General features: G+C 40.9%; 1 protein-coding gene across 1 annotated transcript in view; it reads left to right on the top strand.

Moving 5' to 3' along the window:
* Positions 1–24,542, top strand: part of METAP2 (methionyl aminopeptidase 2) — a 41,212-nt gene that overhangs the window by 1,471 nt on the left and 15,199 nt on the right. Inside the window, exons 2-3 of the mRNA XM_027855786.1 lie at positions 9,545–9,649; positions 19,309–19,374. Coding sequence (XP_027711587.1) covers positions 9,545–9,649; positions 19,309–19,374 — 171 coding nt within the window. The remainder of the gene's footprint in view (positions 1–9,544; positions 9,650–19,308; positions 19,375–24,542) is intronic.

Genomic DNA, 24,542 nt, shown 5'->3' with positions numbered 1-24,542 from the left:
TTCTAGGGTCTGACTTTTCTCCCCTCCCCCTAAGCTTTCTTCCCTGCAGTTACTTCCCAGTGTGTCTTGTTTGGATTTATCTCGTCTATACCCGGTTACTGACTTGCTCTCTCTCCTAATGCAATGTGAGCTTCTTGAGGACAGGGACCGCTTTTTCTTTCTTCTGTATCCCCAGTGCTTTTGGTATACATCCCTCCCAGCTTCCCTTTCCTGATAGATTTGTAGGCTCCTTGTGTGGGACGGATTATTTCTTTTTTGTTTTGGGGGCTCTAACACTTAATAAATGCTTGTTGACCGTTGGACTGCCAGGTTCTGTTAGGTGATGACTATTCCTTCTCTGAAGGATGCTGTAGTCTGTCAGGATAAAGCTGGAGTGGGGGGTGGAAAGGTTATCTAGTGCAGCCCTAGATTTTACAAATGAGGAAACTGTGGCCCAGAGAGGGGCATTGACCTGTGACCTGTTTGGGGTCCATGCCTATTTCACATCCCTCAGGCTTTCCTCTGGACTTTTTGAACATGATCTGAAAACAGAGAGCCTGGGAGGAGTTGTGGAGTAACAGGTGATGTGTGTAAAATGCTTCAACTACTTTCTAGTCCCACTCCTTCATTTTCCAGATGTGGGGACTACTGGCCAGGTACAGGGGTGGGCCAGGACATTCTGTGACTTGTCCAGAGTCACATCCTGAGGTTAAACAAGAGACAGTCACCGAAATCACGAAGAAGGAGGCACAGCCTAGGAACTAGCTACCATTGCATTGTGGCCTTAACCTTCTTGGACGCCAGGTAGTGTGCTCCGCCTCCGTCTCTGCCACTTACTTTGTGACTATGGGCTGGTCACTTCATCTCCTCGGGCCTGGGTGTGCTCATCTGTGAAATGGGAAGAAGAGCACCAGCCCCACAGAGATTTTGTGGAGACCGCCTGAGGTTGTATGTTAAAGCACTAAGGTAGATGTTGGCACTTATTGTTTCAGTAACTTAAAAAAGTCATTTCAGTGATTAGCAGGATAGGATTAAGAGGTTGGTTGCCTCATCTCTGGCCAGAATTCTGCCAGGCAGAATTGAACAGTTGTCCCTCCAAAGCCTGCTTCTTTGCCTGGCTTCCCCTTTTCTCTCAGTCTAATCTAATCGTTCTTCAAGTGACCTGAAGACTTTGGAGTCTTCTTAAACTTTATCTGTCTAGTCAGTTATCAGGTCTTATTGTTTGGAGATGTCTCCTCTGATCTCTTTCCATTCCCATTGTGACTGCTCTGTAGTATAAAGCATCTTTACCCTATGCTGGGATTGTCTCAAGAAATTTCTGACTCTTTGTTAACATTTTCTCTTGCCTTCTATTCATCCTCCACACTATCCCTATCTCTCTTCTAAAGTCTTTCCTGACCCTCTCCATTGCCTGTGATAGGACTAGGCATTGTTCACTTTTTTCTATTTAAGGTCACCTTATCCAAAGAACAAACAACTTGATTTAGGTAGGTTTTTTTTTTTAAGAGAAATATAAAGTGTTTACTCTGATTTTAAGAATGGAGCAAAAACCTTTTCTCTGTAAGTACCTCAAAAAACACATTTCTTGTCAATTCCACCCTGGTTATGTAAATTCAGTTGAATAAGAAAAGGAAAAGGGAGATGGTGAGAGAAACTGATGTGAAAGGAAGAAAAACATGGAATATAAGTTTCTTAAGGACAGAGATGGCTTCATTTTTGTCTGGATCCCCAGGACTATGTTTGCCACTGAAGTATAGGCACTTGATGCTTGCTGATTGATTGGCTGGTTTGTTATGAGAAAGAAAAGAAAGGCTATTCCGGTGCCATCTAGGTGAGATAGCATTCCAGGAGGTAGAAAGGCAGATATATCAGAGGCCATTTTGTACTGCGACCTTCTTTTTGGTCGACTTCAGGATCTTTGAAATTCAGACTAGCCTATTAACCTGTGACTCCAGCTCTTTTTACCTCTTCAGTAGCCACCTGGTCCAACCCAAAGGGAAATTACCAGGAGCAATTAAAGCCCAACCAAGCCTGTGATGGGAATCCGGGCTTTCTTGTTTTAAAGATAAAATTCATAAACTTCAGCCTCAGACTTAAGTGCTCTACAAGATGACTCCAATCTGTTTTTCCCAGTTTATCTCCTGGTCAAGAATATATCTTCCTTATTTATTCCTTACTTTCTTTGAAAAATTATAGTGTACATTACACATCTTTTTTATGTATTTTGTCCTGTCTCTTCAGATATTTACAGTCTATGAAGAAACCATATTTCATGCTTCTTTGTATTAGTTTCTTCAACTGTAAAATGAGGAAATTGGATTAGTGATGTCTAAGATTGCTTCCTGCTCTAAATTTGTGATCGAAAACACAGCGTGTACTCACTGAGTGTTACAATTTCCTGGAACACCATAGTTCTTCCCTTTGCCCCTTGACATTTTAATACATATTAGCTATTATTATTACTGTAATTGTGTGTGTGTGTTGTGTCTCCCCAGTAGGCGATAAGTTCTTTGAGGGCAGAATTTTTTTTTTTTTTTAAATTTTGTATTTGCAGTGTGTTGCAGGTAGTAGGCCCTTGGTGAATTTCTGATGAATGACTAATGATAGACTGTTCTATTTCTCCTGTGTGGTTTAGTGGGAAGTTCATTGGGTTTGGAGTTCTGGCTCTGTCACTCCTTAATTGGGTTACTTAAAACTCTCTGAGAATTTCTTCTTCAGTTATATGGATACGATAATACTCACCCATCTCCCAAGATTGTGAGGTAAGCATTCACAGGCATATTTATGAAAGGTGTCATATTTTTGTGATACTTTCTTCTGAAATCCTTTTTAATCTCTTTCCATGTCCATGTTGGTAATGACTTGTCTCCCCTCAGACAGCACTGTGCACTGTGCGTTGATATAATGCACTCTGACTTTCTTTTAAGAGTTACTTGGTTCTTCTCTAAATTGCTATGCATGGAAATGACCCTGGCAAGTCCTGTTCTGTTTTGAGTGTGGTCTGGTATTGGATTGAATGTTGTTATCTCAGGAACGGTTTAGTTAGGAGAGGCTCAGAAGTACCCTACTAGGTTGGTTAGGGAGAGGACTTTTTTTTTCTTTTCCTTTTGAGTCTAAAATGCCAAGGCCTAGTTGGTTTGTGATCCGGGTCAGCGGGGAGAATATGAAATCACAGATCCTTGAAGTGTTAAATTCCAGCTGTTTGTTTTCTAGTTTTTTTTCTCCACACTGAATTTCTTGAGCTGGAAGGGACCTTAGATCATCAGTCCAATCATTCCCAGAATAGTATTCTTCTTGAATTGAATTGCGGCATGATAGATAAATCCATCAACAAGCATTTCTTAAACATGCTCTTGGTTCTGGGGATACAAAGACGAAATACGAAATAATCCTTGCTCTTGAGGAATTTATAAAGACATGGAGAAACTTGTTTGTTTATATTTTTATGTGTGTGTGCAAAATAAGTACAAAATAGGGAGGTTAATTGGGGAGGGAGCAGGGATTAGATAAAGTTTTGGGTGTAAGGTAAGAAATGACACACTATTATTGGAATAATGTTAACTTGGAATGAGCTCTTACAGTGGAGTGCCTCAGAAATAGCGCTTGAGCTAGGTCTTGAAGTGAGGCATTCGATGAAGTGTTCAGGAGGGAGTCCATTCCAGGGAAGAGAGAGAAGGCCGATTTGGCTAGCTTGTAGAGTGCGTGAGGGGAGTGATAAATGTATAACGAGGTTGGAAAGATAGGTTGGGGTCAGTCTGTGGAGGTGTTTCATAAAAGCTGGGCCAGTAGGGAGCACCTGGAGTTTGACTGGGGGAGGGGAGTATCATGGTCAGGTTGACTGCTCTGTGGAAGGGGGCCTGAAGGGGAGAGAATTGAGGAAGGAAAAACCGTCTAGTGGTGCCCCATTGCGGTAGTCCAGGGGAGAGGCGATAAGGGTCTACGCTAGAGAGTTGGCTCTGTGAGTGGAAGGAAGGGCACATAAGCAGAAGATATTGTGGACAGCAGATTGAATATGCGAGATAAGGGAAAATGAGGAGTTAAGGATAAATCCAGCTGAGATAATGAACCTGGAGACTGGAAGCCTTGGTGGTGTGCTTAACAGACACAGTTAAATTAGGTAGAGGGGAGGGTTTGGGTGGGGAAGCCAAACACGTTATGTTTTGGACACATCGAGTTTGAGATGGCTTTGGGACATCCACTGTGAAATTCCAGTAAGCAATTGTTGATGTGAGACTATGGCTTTGGAGAGAGGCTCATTTGGGTTTGTCTGCAGATGAGAGTTTTCTGCATGGAGAAAACCATGAGGTTACCAGAGAGAGTGTGGAGAAAGAAGAGGGCTGAAAAAGAACCTGGGTGTTTCAGAGGCCATTTTGTCCAGCCCCTGCATTTTATGATGTGGGAACTTGACTGACTTGCCCAATGGCACAGAAATAATAAGTGATTGAGGTATTCAGACCCTCTGGCTCCACTGTGCCAAGCACATCTACGGCCTCCTTCTACAAGTGCTTATGCAGCAGGCATGTAGGCTTAGTTTGAAGACTTTCTTTAGTATTAGGAAACTCTTAACTCTGGAGACAGCCTCTTCTATTTTTGCATAGCTATGATTATTGAGAAGTTTTTCTTTGAGTTGAAATCTGGCCCTTAGCAACTTTTACTCACTGTTCCTTGTTGTTATTTTTGAGGTTAAATAGAATAAATCTAATTTCTCTCCCACTTATTAGCACTTCACATACTTGAAGACACTGGATTCTTCCCTTCTCTCCAGGCTAACTGTCCTTATTTTCTTTAGCCTTATGGCTTGAACTTAAGTTCCCTGATCACCTTCCTTTATCCATGTTCTGGTTTGCCATTTATCCTTAAAGTTGGGTGCTCACAGTAGACCATAATACTCCTGATGTAATTTGACCAAGGCAGAGTTTAGCAAGGAAGTCACCTCACTTACCATGGATACCCTGTTTCTATTCATGCGGCCTGACACTGTGTTAAGTCTTTTGGTTGCCCTGTCACATTGTTCATTCTTAACCAGCTTTGGCCATTCCCGTATGTTTTTCAGATGAACTGTGATATAGTCATACCTTGCTTCCTTCCTTCTTCACATCCTCAGTTTAGGCAATTGATAAAAGTTGAACTTATTAACCTTTATCCTTGTTACATTCCAAATTAGACTTGTTCCATCATTCCTTCTTGCTTGAGTGCTTCTTGGAAGATGATTTTTGTTTTCCAAAATTTTGGTTAAGCCTCTCAGTTTTGTGTCACTTGTACAAATAGTGCAATAGAGTGAACAATTAGATTAGATTACATGTAGGGTTACTAGGTGTCAGCCACCGTGCTGGGCAAAGGGAATACAAATACAAGCAAAAAGAAAGCCCTTGCCCTAGAAGAGCTTATGTTATATTGGAAAAATATAATGCTTAAGAGAGTTGAAGGGGACTGAAGAGTAATGAAGATCCCTATAAGGGGTGGTGGTGGAAGGAAGAGGAATATGGAGGCTGGAATTGTGGAAAAGCTTTCCTCGTGTGAAGGCTGGAGAGTGAGGAGCTGAGCCAGCGTAGAAGTAAGTGTGGCTAACATCAGTATTTCCCCAAATGGAGGTTCTAGGAAGGAACTCAACAACTGGAGGAGAAGACTGCAGAGAGGGAGGTGGATAAACCATACCATTTCTCTCCTAATTGAAGTCATTGATAAAAATGTGGAGCCAAACATGGCTAAAGAAAGATTTGAGGCAATCTGCTGTAGACTTCATTCCAAGTTAACGTTATTCAAATAATAGTGTGTCATTTCCCTTCTTTCTATGCCATGAATTTCATGAGGGCAAGAAACCTGCTTTAATTTAATTTGGTCTGCGTCCTGGAACCTAGCATATTTCTACCTACAACTTGTAAAAATTATAGTTTATTTTTTCAATTAGCAAAAAATCATCTTTCTATCTCTTCAGGCCCCCCCCCCATTTAGAATAAAAGAAAAGCAAACCCTTTACGAAATGTATAGTCAAGCAAAACAAATTTCCACATTAGGCCCCCCCCTCCCCCGAAGTATTTATCTCATTTGGAAATCCAAGAATCCAAGTCATTCATCTCTATCAGGGGGTGAATAGCATATTTTATCATTAGTCCACTGGAATTGTGGTTAGTCATTATGCTGATAAAAATTCCTAATTCTTTCAAAGTTAGTCTTTACCAAATTGTTGTCATTGTATAAACTGCTCTCCTGGTTCTGTTCACTTCACCCAGCATCGGTTTATATAAATCTTCCTGTGTTTCTCTAAAAGCATCTCTTCATTTCTTACAGCACAGTAGTACTGCATCATATTCAGGTTCTATAACTCATTCATCCAATCTCCAGTTACCGGCACTCCCTCAAAGTCCCATTCTTTGCAACCTCAAAAAGAACAATAAATATTTTTCTGCATACTTACAGTTTGTTTTTGCTTAGGACTCAATCTAACCTCTTTCTAAATCTGGCCTCTCCCCTCTTACCTTTTCCCACCTGATCATTTCCCTATTGAGTGAAATGTTCTGTGCTCGAACACGCACAGGTATTCCTTCCTTTGACCAGTTCAGATGAGAGAAGTTGCTCATCCTGCCTCCTCTTTTGTATAAGTCTACTTGTGCACCCTCATGATGTGAGATAATTTTTTCCCAATCATCCTTTAGGCTCTTTTGGGATCTTAATGTTGAGATAGTCCAAGAATTCTTAAATTTTTATTTTATCTTTTTTCCAGGTCAGTTTGTTTTTTCTGAAATACCTTATATATCCTTCCATTTTTTTTTTCAATCTTTTGACTTTGTTTTAATATTTCTTGTCTCATGGAGTCATTGGCTTCTATTTGATCATTCTGATTTTCATGGAGTTTGTTGCTTGGACAAGATTTTATACAGCTTGTGCCAAGCTGTCAAATTCCTTTCCAATTCTTCCATAATTTTCATTTCTTTTCCAGTTTTTTCCTCAAGTGCTCTCATTTCATTTATAAAAAATATTTTTAACTCTTTAAAAAAAAATACACTTCTTGCTTCATCTCTTCTAGGAATTCCAGTTGAGCTTGTGCCCAAGCTGTTTTTTCTCTGAGGCTTTGCTTGTAAATGTTTTGGAGTCATTCTCTTCTGGGTTTGTATCTGGAGTTCCCCTGCCACCATAATAGCTTTTTATGGTAGGATTCCTTTTTTTTTCCTCTTCTAAACTTTGGACTTGATGTTAGGTTTGGGCTCTGCCACACTGCTGTTATTGCTGCTTTCTTACAGTATTGGGTATTGTGTTATTCTATCTCAGGCACAGACCAGGGAATGGCAAGCTTTTAGCGCTCCCAGAGTAGTCTGATCCTGGACAAAGTCTCCTTGCTGCCTCCTGCTAAACTCTGCAGGTTTCTGACCTGAGTTTGGATCTGAGCAGCAGTAGAGTGCTGCTGGGTTCAACCACGTCAGCTAGCCGGAAAGCTTGGCTGGTTAAGGCTCCCTTTTGATTTGGTTATTCCCAGTAGGCTGAGCTCAGTGCTGGAACTGAGACCCTATTGTGCTCCTGGGTTCTGAGCCACATCTCAGCAGCTTGCTTCTGAACTCCATCTTTTCAGGCCTTTCTTGCTGGGAACGTCATCACAGGATCTGTGACCTAGCACTGGGTAGTGGCTGACCAAGTTAGCAGTTGGTACCTGTCCCTCTTGTGGTGCCTTGGTATGGGTCTGATGGTGTCAGAGTTGAGGCCTAGTATCTCTTCTTGCCCACGTTCAAATCTTTTCCCAAGGCATTGTAGCGATAAGTGTGGGTGGTATGCTTCTAGCCTAACCCTTTGACTCCATTGTCGGCAAATCTTTGTCTCCACATGCTGACCATGGCAGGACAAATAACTCACTGTGACTTTCCCCTTCAGGATTCAGTCTGGTGCATTTTCTAGGGCTCTTTGGAGTTAGGGGCATTTTGGGATGGTGCCTCTCTGTACTGCTTCCTGTTACTCTGCCATTTTGTCTCTGCCACTTCCAACATAGAGGTGATGCTTAATAAATGTCTTTTGAATTGAATTGCAGAATGAGCTGCTAGCATTCTCTTACCAGTTCCTTTTACAGCCCAGATCTGGCACTTCCTTCCTGACCAATCTCACCTTCATTAATTTTCCTTCAAACCCGTACGGCATTTATTGTCTTCACCTACTCATTTGGGCCTTTATCATCATATAGTACTTTATATAGCAACTTAAGTAGTTTTTATTTATATTTTTCTTCCTAACTACATTGTAAACCTCTTGAGGGAAGAGAATGTCCATATGCTATGCTTGTAAAAGATGCTAGACATTTGTGGAATTGATGGGTATTATGTTATCTAATAATTTGTTAAATAGACCCACTGGGCCCTCGATCCATGAGGACTGCTCCTTTCTACTCACCAGAGCAGCCGTTCTAAACATCCAGCTCATTCGTACTGACTGTGTGTCCCTGGCCACTGTCCTGGGCCGTTTTCTTTTTGTAACTTCAGTTATCACCTCTATGCAGGTAACTCCAGATCTAACTGTGTTTTGGTCTGTTTCCCGAGCTCCAGTCCTCTATCATAACTGCCTTTTGGATCTTTCAAACTGTAGCTAACTCAAGCTCACAACCTGTCCAAACCAGAACTCATTAATTACCATTCTCCTCAAACTCACTCTTTTGAAATTTTTCTGTTTCTGTTGAGGATACCATCCTTCTTCCAGTCTTTCAGATTCACTGACCTTGGGATATCATTGACTCCTCTCTCTTCCTCAACCCATAGAGCAGTTTCCAAATCTTAGGGTGTCTGTCTCTACAATATTTCTGTCATAGGTCCCCTTCTTTCTCTTTACACAGCTACCACCCTTGTTCTCCTGGACTTTTACAATAGTATTTTGTTTCTCTGCCTCATGTCCCTTTCATTCCCATCTGTACCCTTTCTACAGCTGCTAAAATAGTCTTCCTGATATGCATGTCTGACCATTTTGTTGACTCGCTATTCTAGAGTAAGATATACAACCTCTTCTCGGCCATGGAGCTCTTCACAGTTCACCCGCTTGCCTCTGCCATTCTGGTATTCCTCATCTCCTCCCTCTACTCTGAGGTGCAGCCATGCTGCCTTTTTCATTGCCATGCCTCTGTACTGGCTGTTGCTTTTTCTGGAATACTCTTCCTTTTTACTTCCACCTCTTGGAATTCCTTCTTCAGACTATTTTTCCTGGTCTGTCCCCTCCTCCTGTATTCCCAACTAGTAGTGCCTTCCCTACAAAGCATTGGTTTATACTGAAATGTAAATGTGCATATTACATTAGAGAATGTAAGCTTCTTGAAGCCAGGAATTGTTTGACTTTTGTCTTTGTATCCCCAGCCCTTAACACAGTGTTTGGTGTATAGTAATCAATGAGTGCTTATTGATTTTATTTAAGTATAATGTTACTAATGTTAATTTGCAGCATTAAAAAATCCCACCAATTGCATCATATTTCTAATGTTTTGTTTTTCTGAACTTGAGAGTGGGGTCCTTTTGAAAATTCATTCTCCAGAGGGCCTACTAAGTATTTGATTTTAAGCTGTCATCAATGAGGCTTGATTTATACAACATTATTTAACCGGCAGGACAACAGGAAACAGAGGGAGAATCGGGGACTTCAGTGGATGAGGTAGCCAGACAGCTGGAAAAACAGGCCCTGGAGGACAAAGAAAAAGAGGATGACGATGAAGGTAGGTGTGATGGGGGGGGAGGTTAAAAATGTCACACAGTGTCTTAAGTTCAGTAGCTGAAAAGTGGTGAGAGGCTTAGGGCAGACTTTGTATGATTACTGAATGAGCTGCTATATATAAAGTGTTTTGTAAACTTGGGAATCCTATATAAATGTCAAATAATAATCTAATTTAAAGTAGATCTTCTCTTCATACAGCCTTTCATGATCCCATGCAAAAGACCCTTTATAAAGTCTTTATAACCCATGTTAGATGTCTGTGATAGGCATTGTAACATAGTGAAAAAAACATTCAGCTAGGACTAGAAGGGGTTGAATCCCAATTCTTCCATTCAGTAGCTGCTGCTGCTGTTATTGTTGTAGCAACAACAACTTGTACAATTCACCAAACAAATGGAGATATTTGCCACTTAGGATCATGGATTTAGAATTGGAAGGGGCCCTAGAGGTCACATAATTCAGCCTAATTCAGCCCTATCGTTTTGTAGATGAGGAAAGTGAAAATCAGAAAAACAAAGTGATTGGCCAGAGGCACCCAGGTATCAAGTGGCAGAGCCAAGATTTAAACTGGGGTTCCTGTGACTGGCCCCTGGGCTAGGAAGTGTGGGTGTGGTGTGGTGGGTACAGAAATCAAGCCAGGAAGACCTGGGTTCAAGTCCTATCGCTGACTCCTGCTGTGACTCTCTGACCCTGGACAAGATATTTAAAATTTTTTTTTTTTTTGGCCGGAGTTAAGTGACTTGCCCAAGGTCACACAGCTCATGAGTGTAATGTGTCTGCCAGATATGAACTCAGGTCCTCCTGACTTCAAGGCTGGTGCTGTATCCACTGTGCCACCTAGCTGCCCCAAGATATTTAATCTTTCAGTGCTCTAGGCAACTTTCTGAGATTCTTGTGTTTTAAACAAGGGCTATGTGCCTGCTGGTGGGGGGATTTTCTTCACCCAGTGCCATGGAAATCACTAGTCCAGTCCCTGTTCCTCATGTGTGTAAAGCTATATTTACAACAACCAGTTTTAGTGGTCTTTTTATTTCACTTACTTCAACTGGATGATTGTAGGTAAAAGTAAGATGTTGAAATAAAGTTTGCTGTTTGTTGCCTTACCAAGACTGGACATATTGAATGTATACTCAGATAAATGATTCCTTAATTAAAAGAAAAGTTTTATTTCGTTTTATAGTCAGCTAATTTGAGGTGAAATGTTAACAGCGTAATGATGTGGGACTTTTCCATTAGATTTATTTGCACATAATTTAGGAAAAGTAAAAGGGTGGAAGAGCAGTTCTGTTTATAGAATCTTAAAATACCATGGGACCCCCTGATCTGGGCCCCTCATGAGCTCAACTTTCCATTGACTGTAGGATTTTTTAGGAATTTTGAGAGTTGGCTACTAGTCTTAATGTGATCTTGGAAAAGAGAGTTAGACAGTTCTCAGCAGCCTCCTTCTGCGAGGCAGAGATTATCTCCAGGCTGTGCTATATCTTGAAACCTATTACCACATCTGATTGATGGCTACCCCCCTGGCCTCCATCCTTTGCTACTGCAGGACTTTGTGGAACATGGTTAAGCAAACGTGTGGGTGCCTGTTTTGTTCATGGTGCAGTGGGAGAATACAAAGAATGGCCAGGAACCCCATTCTTGACTGGGGAGGAGAACACCGGGCTGACTAGATCTAAAGTGCATTTCACCACTTTTGGCCCAATTTCACTTCATTGGGGATGTTTTAAGAACAGTGTATGTAAAACTACTTTGAGTTATTTGAAAGACAAGTGCCTTGTTAATTGAAGAGAAGTGATTGCTTTTGTTCGGTCACACACAGGAAAATAGATATAATTGAATAAGGATCCAGTAGCACCTAGCTCAGGTACACACAGTTCCCCCAACATTGGATGGATGGGTGTGGGGGTGTGTGTGTGTGTGTGTACCTGTAAGTGTAAACATGTACTCGCTGTCTCCTCTGATTGAAGGCAAACCCTTTTTCTTGTGTTAGAACCATGTAAACCTTTCACTAGCAGGTCACTGACTTGGATGTACCTTTTTGTCTTAGGGTGCCAGTGTGAGTTATACCCACCCCTAACAAATGACAATCAGTGTTTATTCTGTCTGTCTCACTGTGTTGTCTTGAAGAAAATGCTTTTATAAAATACTGTATAATTATGTGGTATTATTTCATTTTTTTACAGTGCTGATTTTGAAAATTGTTACATTTGAGTCCTAGTAACATCAGCTGTGTGACTCTGGACAAGTTACTTAACCTTTATGATCAATCTGTCTAACCAATGGGGACAATAATACTTGGATTGCCTACTTTCTGTTTTGATGAAAATGCTGTATAAACTTTAAAATTCTGTATCAGTGTGAGCTCTTACCATGATTAAAATAAGGAATTGAAACAGATTACATCTAAGGTTCCTTCTAGCTTCATCACTCTCACAAGCCCTTTCTGGTCACTAGGGTTGGGAGCTGGCGCTTCTCGGTTGGGAGGTCGGGATCAGTCATCAGATGGTGAGAGGGCCTGCGATGGCAGTGCAGGAGGCATGGCTATGGATTCCATCTTTGTCACTTGCTGTGTAATTTCATAAAAATCCTGGAGCCCGAGTTGCCTTCTCTGGAAAATGTCTCCATTTTACACAGGCTCTTATTTAATAATTTTACTAATTATTCAGTAATTAGTATTTACCTCACAGTATTGTTGTGAGAATCCAATGAGATAATGGATGTGAAAGGGTTAGAAACATGCAAACTCTTACTGCTATTATCAATCAATTTCTACTCTTTCATCGACTATATATTTTATAAGTCATACATCGACTTAACTACACACGAAAAATATATCTGCAATATTCCACAACAGTAGTATAATCATTTTTTGAAAGTATTTATATCTTTTTTTAATGGCACTGTCATTTCTTATTAAGTCCGTCTTTTCCCCCCATTCTTATCAATCAGTTAGTATTTGTTAAGTGCCTATTATATTCTAGTCACTGTGCTAAGCTCTAGGAATACCAAAAAAGGTGAAGGAGACCCTTTGTGCTCAAGGAGCTTTCATCTGAACAGGAAGTAATCATATACCTAAATGATATATACAAAATAAATCAAAGTAGGTACCGCTAAGGTGACCTTCACAGAGAGACAGCAGCAAAGGCCTCCTGCAGAAGATGACACCTAAGCTGGTTTTTGAAGGAAGCTGGAGGGAGCAGCGCTGGAACAGAGGAGATGAGTGTTGTGTGTGTGAGGAGCAGTAGGCAGGAGGAGATGGCTAGACCAGAGGCCTGCAGGGAGGAGTGTGGTTGTGTAGAGATAAGAGGGTACCCTATGTAAACATCTGTAATTGCTAAACAGTGGAGTTTACATTTAGTCTTAGAAGTAAAGATAGCCAATCAACTTTGAGTAAGCTCAGTAAAATTCCTGTAACGAAGTGCAGTGAAATGTATAAAATGCAGCAGAATACCACAGTCTGTTATCATTCCACCTCTCACTCTGCCTTGCAAATCTTTCTTTACCTTCACTGTGACCTCCAGTCCTTTGACCCCTCAGTTCTTAGCCAGGCCATCCTCCCATACTAGCCTCCTTCACCTCCCTTCCCCATCGTGGCTCCTGGGTGAACCACTTCAGCTCTGCACTGTCCCATTCTCTGGAGTCCCTCGCCCTCTTATCCTGTCACCAGTCTTGCCTTCCAAACCTCAGCCTTGGATTCCTCTCACCATCTGCTGCTTTCACTCTTACTTGCTGCTGACTGAAGCTGGAGAAAATCACAGAATTCTGCCATCTGGGTTCATGACAGATTTATATTGCATAACTTGAACTGAGCTTTCACTGCACAGGGCAGTCCTTTTACGTTTCCCTAATTGACTCACTATCCCATTCACCACAGAGGCTTTTCTAGGCTTTCTTATCCCTCCTCAAATCTCCCATTGATTCCTTCCTTCCCCCACACTCTCAGCTGAGAATCTTGCCTCATATTTCATTGAAAAGATTGAGGTCATTTGCTGAGAGCTCCTTTTTCTCCCTTCCACATCACTCACGTACCTTTTGTCACTGTCTGCCATGAGAAAGTGGCCCTTCTCTTTGCCAGGGCAACTCTCTGCTCTACATGCACGAGTCACTCTGTTCTATCCCATTTTCTCCAGCAGATTGCCCTTCTGCCATTCCCTGTCTATTCCTTACCCTTGGCCTCTGCCTGTCTGCTTCCCTCCTGCCTGTAAACATGCCCACGTCTTGTCCCTCCCTGCCAGCTATCTTCCTCTCTTTTCCCTTTTGTGGCTAAATTGAAGAAGGCTTTGGTCAACCAGCACTTCCACTTATTTCCTTGTTAACCTCTTCTTAATCTTCTGCAGTCTGACTTCCAACTTCATTCAGCTGAGGCAGAGCTCTCCAAAGTTAATGAATCTCTTAATTGCTGGATCTGGTGGTCTTTTTTCAGTCTTCACCTTGTTGAACTCTTCAGCCTTTGACATTGGTGATCCCCCTCTTCACCTTGAAACTCTGTTCCCTAAATGTTCATGATGCTGTTCTAGTTCTCCTTTCAGACCACCCTTCACTCTCCTTTGCTGAATCATCATACAATTCAGGCTTTGGTGTCCCCCAGGGCTCTGTTCTAGGACTTGTTTTTTTCCTCTACACTATTTTTGTTTGGTGCTAATCATCCGTTTCCATGGATTCAATTATCTCTACATTGATGATTCTTAGATCTACTTATCCAGCCCTAACCTCTCTCCCAAACTCCAACTGACTGTTGGACATCTGAAACTGGATGTCTCATAGACATCTTAAACTCAGCATGTCCAAAACTGAACTCATTTTACCCAGAACCGTCCCCTCTTCCTAGCTTATTTCTTTGGAAACCACCATTATCTTGCCAGTGACATGTGCTCACAACCTGTGTCATGCTAAACTCCTTATTCACTTTCAATTTCCACATTCAATCTGTTTGTCATCTTGTCAATTCTGTCTCTGAATTGTGAGGAGAAACTAGAGGCAACTGAATTACTTCAGTAGTTCAAGTGATGACCTGTATTGGAGCGGTGGCTCTTTGATTGGAGAGAAGGGCAGAGGTGTGGTCATATAGTAGAGATGTTGTTGAGATAGAAGGGAGATCTTGTAGCTGATTGGATGTTTAATGTGAAGAGATGTGAAGAAATGAAGATACTAATAATAGCTAACATTTACATAGAACTCACTATGTGCCAGGCACTGCTTTACAATTGTTATTTCATTATATCTTCATTACAACCCTGTGAGGTACTGTTATTATCCTCATTTTACAGATGAGGAAACTGAGGCAAGCAAAGGTTAAGTGACTTGCCCAAGGTCACACAGCTATTAAATGTCCGAGGCCAGATTTGAACTTGGGTCTTCCTGACTGCAAGCCTGGAGTTTTATCCACTTTCCCACCTATGATCCCAAAGGTGTGAACCTAGGTTACTGGAAGGCTGAATGGTGGTGCCTTTGATAGTAATAAGGAAATCTGGGAAAGGAGTAGGTTTGGGGGAAAGATAGTGAGTTCTGTTTTGCACCTGTTATATTGCTTACAGGCCTTCATTTTAAATATCTAATAGGTACTTGGGGATGTGGTATTGGAGCTTTGGAAAGAGACCAGGGCATGGATCTATAGATCTGAGAATCATTTACATAGAGATGATCTTTGAATCCTTGGGAGCTATCCCACATGAGACAGATAAAAGTGAGGATGACATGGATAGAGATCCAGAACAGAGGACTGGGAAAGAGCCCCCAGATAGGTAGGACAAGAACCAAGAGTGCAGTGCCACAAAAGACCCTGATTGGTTTAAGAGAATGTGTCCAGGAGGAGGGAATTACCAGTGTCTCATGGTCGACTGAAGTCAAGAAAGGTGAGGATTGAAAATTAGATCGTTGGTAATTTTGGAGAGGGAAATTTCAGTTGAATGATCATTTCAGAAGTCAGATAACAGTGTGGAACAAAAGTGGAGGCATCTAGTGTACACAGGATGGAGAAAAGATGGAGACTTGTACCCAAAGAATATCAAAAGAATGTTGGTGTTAAAAATAGAGGGCTTCAGGGGCAGCTAGGTGATGCAGTGGATAGAACACCAGCCCTGGAGTCAGGAGGACCCGAGTTCAAATTTGGCCTCAGACACTTGACACTTCCTAGCTGTGTGACCCTGGGCATGTCACTTAACCCTAATTGCCTAAAAGTAAAAATGAATCTTAAAAATTGTTTAAAAAAAAAATTTTTAAATGGGGCATCTAGGTGGTGCAGTAGATAGAACACTGCCCTAGAGTCAGGAAGACCTGAGTTCAAATTCGGCCTTGGACAGTTGACACTTCCTAGCTGTGTGACCCTGGGCAAGTCACTTAACCCCAATTGCCTTACACCCACCCACCCCGCCACCCAAAAAAAAGAGGGCTTCTGGGGCATGGCCCCCATATGTCTACTACTCTATTAAAATATGGAAATATTAGTAAATAAGTTCTGGGGGGTTGCCAGTACATAATTTGTTGGTGTTCAAACCCAGTCCAATCCAAGTACTTTGTCTACTATCCCATGCTGCCTCTCTGTTAAAGTAAGAAAGCATAAATACCACATTGCTAACATTTGGCATGATATTTGGAAGAATTATTTTTTTAGAATAAGATTTTAATAAATCCAGACCCAAACACTTGGGTATAATTTGCATTGCTCCTTATGGCTCTTAAATACTCTTGAGGGTCTTCATGGCCTTCAAGTTGGAAAGAGCTAAATTCCAATTCTAAATGTGCCTCAGACACTCCTTGGGCATATGGCCCTGCGGCCTCTGAGTCTTGGAAGGAGAGTGTTCACACATTCAGAGTTGCTTAAACTACCACCAGTCTCACAGATCCCTCAAAAGCAAAATAAATTGTTCTTAATCACTTTTCAGTCTAACTGATTTTTCCCTTAAGTGGAAAGCCTTATAGTTCATTCTTTTCTTATTTTCACTGAAGCTTTGGTGCTTTGAGGCAGGATATTATAAAACAAAACAAAACTTTGTGGATGAGTAACATTTTTTACTCAAGTAGGAAAAATCTTTTGTCTGTTTGCAGCTTAATAAAGGAATGATTGGATTAACTTTTCCAAATTCCTAGCAATTCATATTTCCTTCTCTTCCCCCCAATTCAAAAATCATACTTCTTTGATAGCTCTTTCTGGAACATTCCTCATTGCCTAAATATCCCTGCTGCCTGCCCTTAATGGAAGATCCCTCCTTAAAGGCTCCTTCTTCCCCACTCAGAGCCCCCTGACACCCAGCATACAGTCAATTTATTTTTACCAAACTGTTTGGTACCTAATTGTTTTTAGAGCTTGAGGGACCCTGACACAGATGACTTTTTATAAGGAAATACAGCAGAGTTCCCCCCCCCCAGCCCCCCGTCTACTGATTTAATCCCTACTACCTCCAAAGGTGCCGTGTCTCCTCCATTGTGGGGGGGGAACCCAACCCTCACTTGATCCTGCTACTACTACCTCTCCTACTGGATCCTGATTATCTCCTCTGTATCTTCCTGTATCTCCTCTGCCCTTGAAAAGGCCATCTACAATAGGGACCTCCACTTTCTTTCCCTCTCACTGCCTTCTTAACCCCTTACAATCTGGCTTCTGACCTTATCTTTCCACCAAAACTGTTCTCTCCCGGGTTACTAATGACCTTCTAATTGCCAAATCCAAGGGCCTTTACTTCATCTCATTCTCCTTGACCTCTCTGCAGCCTTTGACAGTTTGTCACTTGACCCTCTGTTTTTGGGTGCTCACTCTATCCAAGCTGTTGTCTGCCAACCTGTCTGCTCCTGCTTGGTCTCCTTTATTGGATCTTCATGCAGTTACTGCCTCTGATGGTAGGCATCGACAGGATTCTGTCTTGGGGCCCTCTTCTCTTCTCCCTCCATACTTCTTCACTTGGTGGTCTCATCAGCTCCCATGAATTTAGTTACCATCTCTGTGCTGATAGTTCTCACAACTACCTCGCTTGGCCCACACTCGCTGCTGACTGCCAGTTTTGCATCTCTGGCTGCCTTTTAGACGTCTTAAACTCATTATGTCCAAAACGGGACTCATTATCTCTACCCCTAAACCTTCCTTACTACTGTAAAGGACAATACCATCCTCCCAGTCCTTCAGACTCACAACCTGGGGGTGATCCTGGACTCTTCACTGTCTTTTACCACCTCACCCTACCCACTCTCAAATGTACCCCCTTGTCCTCTGACACGGCTTGCCTCCAGTCTCTCCCCACTCATCCGTTCTCTGTTTAGCCACTAAAGTCGTCTTGCTAAAGTCCGATCGTGTCACCCTCCTCTACTGGATAACCCTAATAGCTGCTTAGCCCCTCTGAGATCAAATGTGAATTCTGTTTGGCATTCAAAGCCCTTCATAACCCAGTGTTCCCCTTCTTTCTCCCTTCCCACTTCTCTAGTCTTGTTAGGCCTAACTACACATGCGCTCCTTGAACCAGTGACACTGGCCTCCTGGCCATTCTACAAGCAAGACACTCCATCTCTGGACTCCAGGCATTCTCTCTGGCTGGCCTCGATGTCCGGAATGCTGTCCCTCCTCTGCTCCTACTACTGATCTCCCTGGCTTCCTTAAGACCCAACCGGAAGCCTTCCCTAATCCATCTTAATTCCAGTGCCTTCCCTGTATTATTTCCCATTTATCCTGTTTCTAGCTTGTTGTCTCCTCCCCCATTAGATTGTGAACTCCTTGAGGGCAGGGACTGTTTTTTCCCTCTTTCTGGTATCCCCAACACTTAGCACAGTGCCAGGCACATAGTAGACAATCAATAAATGTTTATTGATTGATTAACCCTAACCTGATAGAGTATTTTTTTTATTATTGAAAGTAGTTCAGAGACCCTGTGGGTAGTATGTGTAATATTCATGTTATCTTTTGGTAGCTATTAATAGCCATTCTTTATTTAGCAAACTCCTTCAAAGACTCATGGTAGCATAGCATATGGATAACTTGGAGTTTTTAAAGGATCTGGCAGCAGATTTCAAACTCGGCCGGGTTCTTCTCAGTTAGAAGGTTTTTGAGCCCCATGCTGGTGACCAAGCAGGCCATGTGTTTGTTATCTCAGCTTTAACTTGGTGATACAGAACTGGTTATTAAAAAGGGTAAATTACCGAAGAGAAGTCTAGTAGAACTGAGACAAGACAGATTTAATCGTTTGCCATAAGTTTGAATCCTAAATCCATTAGGTTAATTTCTGAAGATTTATGGAACTTTTCTGACTAAATCTGGATCTTGATTTAACTTCCCAATCTTTGTTTTTTGAATTATCATATGATTTATTTTTGTTCTTGATATTGAAGTATGAAAAGCTCCATCAGATATTTTTCCTCAGTTTACATGCAGCTATTATGTGCTTCCTGGCAAGTGCCCCCCGTGGGGAGTGGGGAGACCCCTCCCTAAATGTAAATGAGTTTTTACCGAATTCTTTTGCTAATTGTTTTGTTCTATAGATATCTCTTAATAACTGAATTATCAAATTCATGTAAAATGAAGTCTAATAATAGTTGTACGAACCACATTTGGATACTGGAAGCTCTATGTTTGCTGTGATTCCTTTACAAATACTGGGTCATATTTGCCTTATCATGATTTAATTGTTATTCCCTTTACTCTGTGATCTACTTTCAATCTGTAAATCCTTTTTTTCTTAGATGGAGATGGTGATGGAGATGGAGCAGCAGGAAAGAAAAAGAAAAAGAAGAAAAAGAAGAAAGGACGTGAGTTTCTAAACTTGGTTTTATTTGATAAAACTTAAGCAGTTCACTGACAGTGAAGGAGTTTGGACTGGTCTAGAATGCTTCAGTAATTTAGTGGTGGACATAACTTGCCCTGGTGCATCTTACAGATTACAGACCTCATGCTGTGTGTGATTCTCATCTTCAGCTTCCCAGAATCCTTTAGTGAAGACCTTCCCATGACATTGAAGGCCTTCTTTCTTTGGACGTTCTCTGGGTACCAGAGCAGCATTTGGGCTGTTCATCTGGCTTGATCTGTATTAAGGAAATAATGCTAAATTTTGCCCATGGTAAAACTTAGTAAAATTAATAATTCCACAACATATCCTTTTGGATAGCAATTTTGTTGGTGTAATTTTTTTTGATAGTATAGACATTTTGGTGTGAAAAAGGATTTTAAGGAAGCCGGGTAGTATAGGTAGGACAGTAGTGTTGGGTTTTTTTTCTTGTGTCCCCACTCCCATCTGTAAAAAATATTTGAGCACATACTCCTATATATATGAATTTATAAATTATGTACAACTACTATTGTATTGATAAATAAGTTATAAAACAGAAATTAAAGGGTATGCAGGATGAAATGTAATTTTTAAAATGATTTGTTACTGGTTTTAAAAAAAACCTTTTGCTTCCATTGAAACTATTTATACTAAAATTACTAATATTAGTGAGAAGAATGTGATTGAATGGACTTCCTTCTTTTCAGTAATCTTTGATTAACTGTTATGTAACTGTTTGAAGGTCCAGCTCATAGTTTAGATTTTTTTGTTTTATGTGGGATTTTTTATTTTTGGATAATTTGGGCAATCAGTACATTTTCATCTTCAGTAATATAATTTGTTTTTTCAAAGTAATCAAAAAGTAATGCCTTTTTAAAATGGGTTCTAAAGTCTTTGGAGAGATTTTAAAACAGACTAGAAAATCCATTTCTAAATTTTTTCAGTGTTAGGGATATGAGAGTTTTTATAGGTGACACCCATAATTTTTGGCAACAAAAGTTTAGTTTTTAAGATATCTTGCTGTTACTAATTGTGATGACTTCATACTATCATGAGCTAATCTCCCAAGGCACAGTTTACACTTAGGATGAGGTTCATTGCTAATGCTGGATATAAAGCCATATTTCAGTCTTTCTGATAATTTTGAAACTTTGGGGAGAATACTTCTTGTCAGATTTGATTAGCTCCAGGTCACACTGCTTGTTAGTGGCATTAGTTATTAGTTTTACTTTGTAGTGTGGCTGAGAAAGAGCTCATAGGAGGAGGAACAAAAGGTGTAACTTGTGTCATTTTTTTGCTCTCTTCTATTTATGTGATTAATGATTTTATCTGCAGTCCAAAGTCTTTACAGGATTCCTTTTAAGGCACTTTTTCATGTTGTGAAGGCTATCTTAGTTAAAAGTAGCTAATAAAATCTCTCAACCTACTTAAAACAGATGCACATAAGCTTTAATACAGTGAAATGTGCTAAAAGTGAAGGAATGAGGGTGCCACCTTCACCCCTTCATGCTGCGGAACTCCATCTCTTGCCTCAGGATACTGTGTGAGTTACATGTGATGTTCAGACAAAACGAGAGTGTCACTATCAACCTGTGGACTAAATATTAGTAAAGTTTAATGTCTTGATTATGTTTTAGGGTGAAAAGTACATACAGGAGTTCTTCCTTCGCCACAGTGGATTGTTTTGTAGCCTAAGATATGTGCGCCCTACTTTAAAAACCGTTAGTATAGGGTAAAGAACACAGCACTATAAGTCTGGAGATCAGTGGGATTAATTAGCTATCTGACTTTGAGTGAATTATTTGAATAACTTGTCTTTTTCTTCATCAGAATTAAGGTCATTCATTCTAAAGATGTGAGTCTAATTCTTATTCAGGTATTTGGAGGAGTGTATAGAGAACTTTTTTGTCAGATTTTTAGATGAGCTGCCAAGAGGAGATCGTTAATACATTGGATAACAACATCTGGAGGCAGAAAGATTTCTAAAGATTTGAGGGATGGGGACAGCTCGGTGGTGCGGTGGATAGAGCACCGGCCCTGAAGTCAGGAGGAGCTGAGTTCAAATCCAGCCTCAGGCCAAACACTTGTCACTTACTAGCTGTGTGACCCTGGGCAAGTCACTTAACCCCAATTGCCAAAAAAAAAAAAAAAAAAAAAAAAAAAGATTTGAGGGATGGGGGAACCTATTCTCTACATGCATACCATGATGGAAACCTTTCTTAATAATAGTTCTTGGGCAAAAGAGCCAAGGAATTTTAGGATCAAAAATAGGATTTAGAACTGGAAGGGACTTGAGAGATCACTCAGTACGTGGGACTCTTAACTTTCCTTTGGTGTGTGTCATGGACCCCTGCTGGCATTGTCTGCTGAAGCCCTTCTCAGAATCCTGTTCTTAAATGCACGAAGTAAAGTACCTGGGGGAAAAATGCAAAGCAAACCAGTTACATTGAAACAGTTATAAAAATTATAAAAAAAATTTAAACGATCAAGTTCGAAGTCTATAGGTTAAGAACCCCTGATCTAGTCCACTATGTTTCTTCTGATCTTAATTTACAGAAGATTACGTAACTGAGATTCAGAGAGGTCATGTTACTGTTTAAGGTCACCTAAAGACATTAGTTGAAGAGCTAGGTTTTAAACCAGCTCTTCTGACTTCAAACCTATTGCTTTTTTCCACTGCACCACTTACACTGTGTTCCCAAGCAATATGTAAGCCAAGGGTGTGGCATGGGTGCCATTATATGACTGCCATCTGAATAGAAACAGTGTCTGGAAAGAGGGTAGGAACCCCCATATCTCTTGTCAGAGCACTCTTTTTTTTTCTTTTAATTTATTTTTATTTATTTATTTTTAGTTTTCAACATTCATTTCCACAAGATTATGAGTTCCAAATTTTCTCCCCATCTCATCCCTCCCCCTGCTCCAAGATGGCAAGCATTCTGTATACCCCTTCCCCTAACCTGCCCTCCCTTCTATCTCACCCCCCCTTCTCTTATCCCCTTCCCGTTCTATTTTCCTTGTCAGAGCACTTTTGAGAGAGCATTGTGCCTACCCTCCAGGCACCAAAGCCAGATTCCAAGGGACCACAGGAGGAAAGAGTAGAGGGTAAGAAAATGGTAGTGGGAAGGGAAGCACAGAGGTGCAAAGAGTCACTGTTTTTTAGATAATTTGTAAGCCTTGACTTAAGGGTGGGTACTTGATAGATCAAGAAATGAATGGACCCCTGGAAGTACTGAACCCCCTCAATATTGATGTACTTACATTAAAGAAAACCAGAAGACAAAAGGATTTAGCAGCCAAGTGGAAGGACAGCTTAACGGTTCACCTTGGAGAAGCATAAAGGTAGTTGATGTCATGGAAGCTAGACGGTGCTGAGAATGAGGAGTTTGAGAAATTCTGTAGAGAACTGGGTGTCTGAACTAAGCCATCTATACTGTGATACTGAATGACTTCAGTGTGAAAGTGGGCCTGGAGAAGATGACCAAAAATGCTGAAATGCTTGGTAACTGGCCAGGTCTGAGAGAAAGAAGCAGAAAGCTTGTAGTTGATTCAGAAACCTTGTCCCTGTAGATCATACATATTTATTTCCAGAAGATAGGTGGAAGATTTTGGACATTGCAGTACTGAATAGCACAGAATATGAAACTGTCACATGAAGTGTTACTGATGGGTAAATAATATCAGTTAGCAATATCGATGTCAGACTATTAGCCAATTAGAGCAAATTGCTTCAGTCAGCCTTGAATTAGAAGAAAGACTGAAGATGAGAAGTAACTGTAAACAATTACAATAGCCTCAGTCTAATTCAGATCAGCTGTTGTTGCCTCAGAGTGGGAAATGACAAAAGCTACTGACCTCAGTTATCACCTTTTCTTGCAGAAATCTAACTGATATAAAACATTCTTGTAAGGAGGAGGCCACAAGATTCTCAGATCATTAATGGCGAGTGAGGCATAAAATGAGGCAGATGGATGCTTGCCGAAGGTGTTGGTGGCTGTTGTGGACAATGTCTTGCACAAGTTACACATGAAGGATTCCCTGTAGATGTTGAGAAGATAGTGTTTGTGAATGATACTGAGTTGGTTTTTATCAAGCAATAAAGCCTGAGACTGATTTTACAGGCCGTACAGAAAAAGTAAATATATAAAAATTGACTTAACCGTATTGTGACATGGAATGAATTGTCAGTCCCTTGAATTAGTACCTCAATATTTATTTGTTACAGGTACTGCAGGTGGACAATGAGTTAGGCTTAGAATTGAATGGGGGACAGTGTAGAGATTTGTATTTGTAGATTAAAAAAAAATTTTAAGTCCATAATTCTACATATTACTTTCAAAATTGTCCTGTCTGTGATTCCTACTTCCGTTCTTTTCTGTGTATTTTTTTTAAATGATGTTACAATGACCCTCCTTTTTTTTAAAGGGAGCACCCCATTTCCTCTTCCCCCCCAAAAAAAACCAAGAGAAAGAAAGAAAAGACCCTTTCTAACAAATATAAAATAACACATCCACATAGTGACCATGTCAAAAAATCCATCTACCTTTCTGTGCTTTATGTCCATCACCTTTGTCAGGAGGTAGGTGACATGTATCATATCTTCCAGGGTTAGGCCCCCCTGGATAGTGGAAATTCATTTCTGAGTGCATCTTCAGGGCCCATCACAGGCCTGGACTGTCCACTTCTGAATGCTGTGGGCTGTGCTGCCTTGTCTCTCCTTGGGACTTCTAAGATCCAAACCTTGAAACGTTGTTAGGGAAAACTGTAGCTGGTTGCTTGATACAGCCTTTCAGGTTGGTGTTGCACTGAGAGATGCTGGCATTGGCTTTGCTGACCAGGGGCAGATTTCTTTTGCATATGAGCCCCTTTCTGTTGTCTGTAGGCTTCTGGCCGAACTCTTGTGCAGATACAAGGTGGAAGAAGTTACTGTAGTTTCTCATATTTATTGATCATTATTTGATCTGACGTGAACTAAAGGGTTTTGCAGGAGTTATATATATTTTGCTGGGTGATCTGATTCCCATTCAGGTAGCCATCTTGTCAGGAAGACTTGGATTTTGTTTGAGAAATTATGTAGTGATTTTAAACAGACGAGTTCAAAGACTCATCTTTTCAACATACGCATTCTGGTAATGCCCCACAATCTCTTAG

The sequence above is a fragment of the Vombatus ursinus genome, unplaced genomic scaffold (genome assembly GCF_900497805.2).
Source record: "Vombatus ursinus unplaced genomic scaffold, bare-nosed wombat genome assembly UNPS02011334.1, whole genome shotgun sequence".
NCBI classification, from domain to species: domain Eukaryota; kingdom Metazoa; phylum Chordata; class Mammalia; order Diprotodontia; family Vombatidae; genus Vombatus; species Vombatus ursinus.
The sequence above is the reverse complement of the archived record's forward strand: the minus strand, read 5'-3'. Positions and strand labels throughout refer to the sequence as shown.